Source organism: Tachysurus fulvidraco, chromosome 3 (assembly GCF_022655615.1).
Source record: "Tachysurus fulvidraco isolate hzauxx_2018 chromosome 3, HZAU_PFXX_2.0, whole genome shotgun sequence".
Lineage (NCBI taxonomy): Eukaryota > Metazoa > Chordata > Actinopteri > Siluriformes > Bagridae > Tachysurus > Tachysurus fulvidraco.
The window spans coordinates 2,400,321-2,410,320 of record NC_062520.1 but is presented as its reverse complement, the minus strand read 5'-3'; the positions used below and the strand labels follow the sequence as shown (position 1 = coordinate 2,410,320).

General features: G+C 41.2%; 1 protein-coding gene across 7 annotated transcripts in view; it reads left to right on the top strand.

The window, feature by feature from the left end:
• LOC113649776 (rho guanine nucleotide exchange factor 4) overlaps positions 1 to 10,000 on the top strand; it is a 135,724-nt gene that overhangs the window by 116,004 nt on the left and 9,720 nt on the right. For 6 of the 7 annotated variants that reach the window (XM_047811181.1, XM_047811180.1, XM_047811182.1 and 3 more), the window contains one exon: positions 9,848 to 10,000. This exon is cut by the window's right edge and continues 27 nt beyond it. In XM_047811181.1, coding sequence (XP_047667137.1) covers positions 9,848 to 10,000 — 153 coding nt within the window. Of the gene's footprint in view, positions 1 to 1,842; positions 2,534 to 9,847 lie in introns of those variants that run through there. The other variant, XM_027157736.2, reaches the window with a different exon arrangement.

Sequence of the window (10,000 nt, the reverse complement as noted above, 5' to 3'; positions counted from 1 at the left end):
TAGGAGACCAGCTGGTGAAAGAATAATTAAAAGACTGTTGAACAGAGATTCATCAACAGAAGAAAAGGTCCTGTTTCTCACAGAGGAGCTGTAGCCATGGTTTACTGGCTGTAGCAGAACCATTGAGCTCAGAGAACGATGTACAGACGGATGCATTATAATAAATACAATGAGGACTGCTTTGGAAGCACATCATTGCTCTAGCGCTACTGCTCTGTTCTTTGGTCTGTTCACAAGTGTAAGACAAACAAGCGAAACTGGGAAATGAGAACCATTAACGTAAGCACTGGGTATAAAGCAGAGACTGTAAGGATCGCGATGGAACGACAAAAGCTTGACAATAAAACACACAACCAGGATTAAACAGGAGTGCTGCTCAGAGGTGTGGGTGCTCAGAGTGACATGTACATGTACATAGACATTTAACATGCACAGGGCTGATGGGAAATGTAGTTAAGCACTGATTTTGGTATAACCATGACAACGAGATGCTTCACCAAGGCCACGTCAGCAAATCTTCTTGTCTTCTCTCAGAAAGGAAGCAAAGGTTTTTCTTGGTTTATTAGCGTGGTTCAACAGTCTGCAGATACTAGTCAGAAGTTTTATTTGTGCTCTTGGATTATCTACAGATCAGCCAACAACATCCCTAACTACACAGCATATATTTCTGGCATATACAGATCCAGTGATAAGGACAGGGGGGAAGGGGATCGATCTGGTATGTTCTCTGAAGGACCTTCTGTACGATGAAGAAATGAAACATAATTATGTTTAACTCTAACATTACAGACTGAAACATAAACCTGAACCTAATGGCCTGAGAATCAGAGGCATGAAAATAAAGCCACGTTTTCCTATAGTGTGTGTGTGTGTTCGTGTGTGTGTGTGTGTGTGAGGGTGTGTGTGTGTGTGTGTGTGAGTGTGTGTGATGCCCTAAAATAGACAAACACCCATCCGTTGTGTTATATAATCTATGAGCTGTTATTTGAAAAGGAAGGATGAGGATTTATTCTGTCTGATTTGCTGTAAATGTGTCTACTGAACTGGAAAACACCTGAGCCTCCAAAGCACTGGGTTGTGTATGTGTGGTTTTGTATGTGTGTGTGTGGTTGTGTGTGTGTGGTTGTGTATGTGTTGTTGTGTATGTGTGTGTATGTGTATGTGTATTTGTGTATGTGTGGTTGCGTATGTGTGGTTGTGTATGTGTGTGTGGTTGTGTGTGTGTGGTTGTGTATGTGTGGTTGTGTGTGTGTATGTTTGGTTGTGTATGTGTGTGTGGGTGTATGTGTGGTTGTGTATATGTGTGTGTGTGGTTGTGTGTGTGGTTGTGTATGTGTGGTTGTGTATGTGTGTGTGTGGTTGTGTATGTATGTGTGGTTGTGTGTGTTTGTGTATGTGTGTGTGTATGTGTGTGTGTATGTGTGTGTGTGGTTGTGTATGTGTGGTTGTGTATGTGTGTGTGGTTGTGTATGTGTGGTTGTGTATGTGTCTGTGTGTATGTGTGGTTGTGTATGTGGCTGTGTGTATGTGTGTATGTGGTTGTGTATGTGTCTGTGTATGTGTGTGTGTGTATGTGTCTGTGTATGTGTGTGTGTATGTGTGGTTGTGTATGTGTGTGTGTGTGTTTTCTAGGTTCCTTGTTAATTGTATATATTTATGATCACCCCTGAATGCGGTCAAAGGTGATATGATATTCAGTCTTGAAAGAGGGAGAATAACAGAGAGAGAGAGAGAGAGAGAGAGAGAGAGAGAGACAGATGATCTGTCTAATCAGCAGTCAGCTCCATATTCCTTGCTCCCCCTCCTCTGCCCTTCTCGACGGTTGCTAAGAGCTGCCTCAACCATTCTGGTTTCCAGGATACGGTGAAGAACTGGGTTCTCTGATTGGTCATTCGCAGTAGGAAGGAGAGAGAAAAAAAAGCTGTGTGAGATGAGAGCGATGCTGCAAGTGTGATGGATGAGCGTTCTGGCGTAGCTCAAGGCAGAGTCAAGCTCCGTGATCAGCGTACGTGTTTACTTACGGGAGAAAGCACGGCCATGGAGGAGAACTGCCATCATTCCATTGTGTGTGTATAACAGAGGCAGAGTGAGAGAGAGAGAGAGACAAGGAAAGGCCTGAGCTTTAAAACATGAACAACAAAATCGATGAGATCTTACTGGTGAGATTTGGATTCTCCTGACATCTCTGCTGGAGGAAAAGAAAGAAGGACGAAAAAGGAGGCGAGGATCTGAGGACTGGGGTTTGGATAGATAGAAGGGGTGCGCATGGCTCGTAGCTGGGTGAGGAGCATGAGGCCGCGGCCCAGCGTCCTCCACACACTCCTCCGCTGTAACATGGAGCCTGAGACACAGCGTGTGGTCGTCTTTCTCATCATGATGTTCCTCATCGTTGTCAATGTGGTGCTCGTGTTCCTGCTCGCCTTCCAGTAAGGAGAGAGAGATTTTCAGAGGAGGAGAGAGGAGTGAGGGAGGGGGGCGAGGGACAGCTCTATTTCTCATGGGCTTCTGGTATGACTGCAGCCTAAAAACCCAGGTAAAGCAAAATGATTTGATTTGATTTGATTTGATTTGATTTGATTTGATTTGATTTATTTATTTATTTATTTATTTATTTATTTATTTATTTATTTTCTGCTTGTCACAGCTTCACGTGTAAACATCTGCAGTACTGCAGAGAGATCTTTAGTTATTAGAAAATTTTCCCACGGCTGAATCCATACTTTCTTACTTCCTTAACCCCACATGAGCTCAGTTATAATCTAATAAATTATTACGCTCTATATTTAACCTGTTAAATGATAACTTTACAAAAATAGTCGACTTTCGCTCTCGAACCCTTTTTAAATAAAATTTCACCGTATCGGCTTTATTTAATCCTATTAAATGAATTGTAGAAATGTCATATACTGTATATAAGATGTGAATCCAAAATAATGAATAATGACCAGTGAATATGTCAGTAAACAAGCTTGGATCCAGAATTATAAAGTAATATATTTTATAAAAATAGCCACTTTATAATGTTGATTAATTGTTAACTAATTAGTTAACTAAGCGATTATTTTTTTTCCTCCTTTTCCTCATTATTATTATTATTATTATTATTATTATTATTATTATTATTATTATTATTATTATTATTATTATTATTATATGATACATTTATCATCCATTTTTTGTCAGTATCTTTTATTCACCAGATACAAGTCACATTTGCTTTGTACTGGGTGATTTTCTAAATTGAGGTCAGAGTTTAAATAAGAACTGAAGCTACTGCATGAATATAAGAAGAGATTTTCATTTTCAAGTGATCACACTTTATCCTTCCAGACAGATTCATTTAAAAAAAACTATAAATTGCAGTAAGTTTTCTGTGATGGCGGGCACGGTGGCTTAGTGGTTAGCACGTTCGCCTCACACCTCCAGGGTTGGGGGTTCGACTCCCACCTCCACCTTGTGTGTGTGGAGTTTGCATGTTCTCCCCGTGCCTCGGGGGTTTCCTCCGGGTACTCCGGTTTCCTCCCCCGGTCCAAAGACATGCATGGTAGGTTGATTGGCATCTCTGGGAAATTGTCCGTAGTGTGTGTGTGTGTGTGAGTGAATGAGAGTGTGTGTGTGCCCTGTGATGGGTTGGCACTCCGTCCAGGGTGTATCCTGCCTCGATGCCCGATGACGCCTGAGATACGCACAGGCTCCCCGTGACCCGAGAAGTTCAGATAAGCGGTAGGGAATGAATGAATGAATGAAAGTTTTCTGTGTAAGTTCTCTACACGCTGTGGGCTACAGAGAGCCTTGATGCAGGAACTGTTATAAATGCTATAAACTTTGCTATAAAATACTATAAAACTACTGTCAGGCAAACAGAAATGACTTATTAACGTCACAGCGATAACACAGATACATCAGAAATACACAACAAACACACAAACACACACACACACACACACACACACACACACACACACACACACACACACACACACAACACATACAAACACTCACAGGAAGTTGGACTCCTGATCTTACACCGCATTAATGCTGGCTCAGTAAAAGCACCATGGCTAAGCTCTTAGCCCGGGTTCGGCTGACGCCAGCTGTACTGGAGGCTATGCTAGTTTGGGATTGACAGAAAGCTGATCATGCTGATCTCCTTCAGCTGGAATACTGTGATGACTAAAAGAACAAGAAACACCTCTGGTTCATAGTGATCAGGTCTAATCATGACTTTACAAAGTTAACATTGGAAATGTAGCGTTGGAAAAGTGGATCCTGTGTAAAGTGCTAACGATGTAATGATTATTAAATAATTCATCTATTTGTCCATAAATGACCAAGCATGTTTAGCTGAGTTACGTTTAACCACACCCCAGGGGCGGTTCTAGCCCTTTTTTAGGGTGGCTTTAGCCCCTTGTCTGTGATCTCAGCCACCCTAAAACTATAAGTATAATGTTTTCTTTCAAAAATAAAAAATAAAAATGACGTTAAAATGCAGGACATGTCGTCGATGGGAAAGAAAATTATTTATCAGTTTGATTCAAGAGCGAATTTTTTCACTTTGCTTTTACACTCATGCGTTGTAGTCTTTCAAAAGTGTGTCATCAGCTGCGGTGCACACGCAGTCAGAGCCGGAGGCGTTTATCTATAACGTTAATCGGCTGAAAGCCGCAAAGACGGCAACCAAAAGCAGTGAAATGTCACTATTCTTATTATCAGAGTTGTAGCACAAACAAAATATTAATGCAAACAATCCATTCATTCATTCATTTTCTACCACTTATCCGAACTTCTTACGAACACTATCCGAGAATCATCGGGCATCGAGGCAGGATACACCCTGGACGGAGTGCCAACCCATCACAGGGCACACACACACTCTCATACACTACGGACAATTTTCCAGAGATGCCAGTCAACCTACCATGCATGTCTTTGGACCGGGGGAGGAAACCGGAGTACCCGGAGGAAACCCCCGAGGCACTGGGAGAACATGCAAACTCCACACACACAAGGTGGAGGCGGGAATCGAACCCCGACCCTGGAGGTGTGAGGCGAACGTGCTAACCACTAAGACACCGTGCCCCATACAATCCATTCAATACTAAATAAAAATAACATTTATTGATTCGGTCTTTGTCTTGTGAATATTAGTTTATTAATGACGTCATTCATCGGACACACTGTTTGTAGAGAACGCACACATACATGAACTGATCTGATTCGAGACTGACATCATTACATCATGCATAAAATTTTGGTGTCCACTTTTGCCATTTAATAATACCATAACTTTTGGCTTACTATGTAGTCATATAATATATAATATAAAACTCTTCTTGTTTTAAATTCTCACCGAGGGCTAAAACCCCCTAAAGATGAAACCCTAGAACCGCCCCTGCCACACCCCCTCCTACAAAACTCCATAAAAGGTAAAGCCAAAAAACTGAAAAAAACTAAACAGTGAAAGAGTGTTTGGTGTACGTTTGGTAATCCAGCTCACAGACACACACTGACACCTTGTCCTTTTATTGGGTGCCAATACTTTTGTCCACATTGAACTGGATTGATTTGTCTTAATTTATGGTTTAATATCGGAAATACACAAACTCACCAGTGTATAAGGTATAAAATCTCTTTACATTTTACATTTAATCCCATGATTAGCAGAAAGACGTCTTTTCTTGCGCTTGACAATTCGACTCGACAGAAAAGTCTAAATGTCTTTTATATTTCGATTCCTCAGCTTCCGGCTCCAATTACATTCCCTCACATTGGAATAAAGCTTCGGGTAAATGAATAAACTGATTCGTGAGATTAAATTTGAAGTATAGTGTTGCAATGTTCAGTGCAGTATGGCTCACATGTGGACACGGTTCCTCTACACATCTTTTCAAAGCACTTAAAAACCATGATAAACGACCTCCATATCGCTGTAGCTGCGATGGCCCGGATGCTTCTCATGCGCTGAATGCGTCATCGTCGCACCTAATTTATCACTTGTTTCTTCGCACAAAGCTGAGCTTGGTAAACAAGGGCTGTGAAGCTCAGCTAGTTTCTGACCTCAAGGCTGAGATTTGTTGGTGGATTTATTTAAAATGTACATTTATTCCTCAGTCTAATTTGGACCCTATCACATGGGTTCATCTAAGGAACTGAACTGGGCAGTTGATGTTCTGTTATTGTGATAAATGTTTTTTTTGTTTTTTTATGGATTGAAAGCTGTAAATTTGTGCAAGAGAAATGAGAAAACCTTTTCATAAGGAAAGATCAGATAAGGAGTAAAGGCATTGGGCAGTTTAGTGCTTAGCTGCAGTAATGGGGATGTGGTAGCCTATAGCTAGTGGTTAAGGTGTTGGATGACTGATCAAAAGGTTGTGAGTTTGATTCCAAGGCCCACCCAGCTGCCATTACTGAGCCCCTGTTTAAGGCCCTTAACCCTTTATTGCTCTGTTGTATACAAACTGAATAGTCGCTCTGAATAAAGGTGTCTACCAAATGAGACCTATACGGTGGCCGAGAGGTGCAAAACACATTAACAAATCCATAAACAAAACAACAAATCCGTAAACAAAACAACAAATCCGTAAACAAAACAACAAATCTGTAAACAAAACAACAAATCCGAAACCACATTAACAAATCCGTAAACAAAACAACAAATCCGTAAACAAAACAACAAATCCGAAACCACATTAACAAATCCGTAAACAAAACAACAAATCCGTAAACAAAACAACAAATCCGTAAACAAAACAACAAATCCGAAAACAAAACAACAAATCCGTAAACAAAACAACAAATCCGTAAACAAAACAACAAATCCAAAAACAAAACAACAAATCCGTAAACAAAACAACAAATCCGAAAACAAAACAACAAATCCGTAAACAAAACAACAAATCCGTAAACAAAACAATAAATCCGAAAAAAAATTAACAAATCCGAAAACAAAACATTAACAAATCTGTAAACAAAACAACAAATCCGAAAACACATTAACAAATACAAAAACAAAACAACAAATCCAAAACAAAACAACAAGTCAGACAACCTGGAAACGTTAGGTATAGTTTGTGATTGTAAACTTACCGATCGTCAGACGAGACACTTGTCATTCACCTGTATATCTTGAATGACAGGTGTCTTGTCCAAACTATACCTACCTTTTCCGGGTTGTCTGAGTCGTTGCACGAAACACATTAACAAGTCAGAAAACACAACGACAATTCAGACGACCCGGAAGAGGTTGGTATAGTTTGTGATCGGAACATTTACATTTACATTTACAGCATTTGGCAGACGCCCTTATCCAGAGCGACGTACATAAGTGCTTAAATCTCTAACATTGAATACATTAATGCTGCTCACTAGGTTACATACTTAAGATACCATGAGTTTAAAACATTTGTTCAAAGTTACAATGAAAAAGTGTCAAAGTTTTTTTTTTTTGTTTTTTTTTAATGCAAAAGATAAGGAAAGAAGTGCTAGTTGAAGTGCTTCCTGAAAAATATGTCTTCAACCGCCTGAAAAAACCGCTTGAAAATATCCAGTGACTCAGCTGTCCGGACCTCTAGGGGAAGTTCATTCCACCACCTTGGTGCAGAACAGAGAAGAGTCTTGTAGTATACTTGCCTCTTACGCTGAGAGATGGTGGCACCAGTCGAGCAGTGCTGGTAGATCGGAGGTTGCGGGGTGCAGTGTGAGGAATGATGAGGGCTTTGAGGTAAGAGGGAGCTGGTCCATTTTTGGCTTTGTAGGCCAGCATGTGTTTTGAATCGGATGCGTGCAGCTACCGGAAGCCAGTGGAGGGATCGCAGCAGCGGGGGGGTATGCGAGAACTTAGGCAGGTTATGAACAAGCCGGGCAGCTGCATTTTGGATCATTTTCAGAGGACGGATTGCGTTCATAGGTAGACCTGCCAGCAGTGCATTGCAGTAATCCAGTCTAGAAATGACAAGAGACTGAACAAGTACCTGGGCAGTCTGTGTGGACAAAAATGGCCGAATCCTTCTAATGTTGTAGAGAAGAAACCGACATGAGCGAGTCACATTAGCAACATGAGAGGAAAAGGACAGTTGATTGTCCATGGTTACCCCAAGGTTGTGAGCTGTGGCTGAAGGGGAGATCAGATCGTTGTGCAAGGATATAGCAAGATCATGACCTGGGGATGAATCACTTAGCGATCATTGGACAAGACACCTGTCACTCAAGGTACATGTACACATGAAGTTCAACAGTCTGGCGCAGGGAAAAGTTGGAATGGATGGATGGAATGTGTTACTGTGGATTAATTCTGTTATTTTATTATATTTAAACAGAGAACTTTACACAGCTCACGACCCGGTCTGCAAGCTAACTTTTAAACTTCAGCAACATTTTCAATCAGGAAGTAGTTTGTGGAAATGATGAATTCACAAAACACTCTGGAATCGAACACGGTAGTGGTCGACTCCAGGCTTCCTCTTCCTTTGGTCATTTTTTTGTAAAACTTCTTCTCTGGTGTTTCCTGAATCGATGATCAGGAGAAACTGTGGGCTAGAAATGATTAGTACTAGAATATACTTGCTCATGAGTTTGTGTAAGTGATAGACTGTGAGCTTTTTCAGAAATGAACACTACGCCTCCATGTGGTATGTAGTAACAACTTATAGGGTGGGGACACCGAAGTAGGGCTGTAGGACCTGACTCAAACATTTTTATGGTCATGGCTGATTTAGTTTGGATTGACTTTCGTTTGACTTGGATGAGACTTGGACAATGGTCTTGCTGAATATATTTTAGAAGACTTTGTTGTATTTCTTTTCACATTGCACATACATGTAATGACTTCTTCTATAAAACAGCTTTGGAACAATGCACTAATGGAGCCGGCTAGTTGAAGTAAAGACTTGAACACAGATAGTCCTGTCGTATAAAAAGAAACTATGATATGATATGAATTTTTAGTAAAGCTTTTTTACCTTCAGCGTTGCTAATATTCATGTGATCTTAAAGGCTTATCTTACAGACTTAGATTTTTTCCACATAATATTGAATGCAGAAACTGAAGATTTGCGACTAAAAATCATGGACAGGAAACATTATGAAGGCATGTTGCTTAGCAACAAAGCTCTCTCTTTAATGATGGAGTGATGATCTCCTGTAGTTCTATTTTCATCTTTCTTCCTTCGATCTACAGAAGAAATACAGTAGCATGACCACTGTACGAGTATACTGTATGTAGACAGATGATGTCCTGCCATAGCAAACTTATCCTACTGATTTTGGTCCTCTAAATAGCATTTTAATGATCTACTCTTGGGACAGAGGAGTAACTCCACTTCATCTCACTAACCCTTGAAGTTTTTTGTTTCCTAACGATTTAACTTCAGTGCTCTTCATAATGGCTTAGTGGTTAGCACGTTCGCCTCACACCTCCAGGGTTGGGGGTTCGATTCCCGCCTCTGCCTTGTGTGTGTGGAGTTTGCATGTTCTCCCCGTGCCTCGGGGGTTTCCTCCGGGTACTCCGGTTTCCTCCCCCGGTCCAAAGACATGCATGGTAGGTTGATTGGCATCTCTGGGAAATTGTCCGTAGTGTGTGAGTGTGTGAGTGAATGAGAGTGTGTGTGTGCCCTGTGATGGGTTGGCACTCCGTCCAGGGTGTATCCTGCCTCGATGCCCGATGACTCCTGAGATAGGCACAGGCTCCCCGTGACCCGAGAAGTTCAGATAAGCGGTAGAAAATGAATGAATGCTCTTCATAATGGAACGGTCCTAAAAACACTCGAACAATAAGTGTTTATGACATTGTTTATATGTAACTACGTATGAAGTTATTGAACATCTAAAAATGGGTTTCTTTCCTGTGCAGCTGATCAGCGATGGCAGCGTGGTGTATGCTGAGGCATTATGGGATCACGTCACTATGGACGATCAGGAGCTTGGCTTTAAGGCTGGAGACGTCATCGAAGTAATGGACGCCACGAACAAGGAGTGGTGGTGGGGACGCATCCTGGACAGTGAG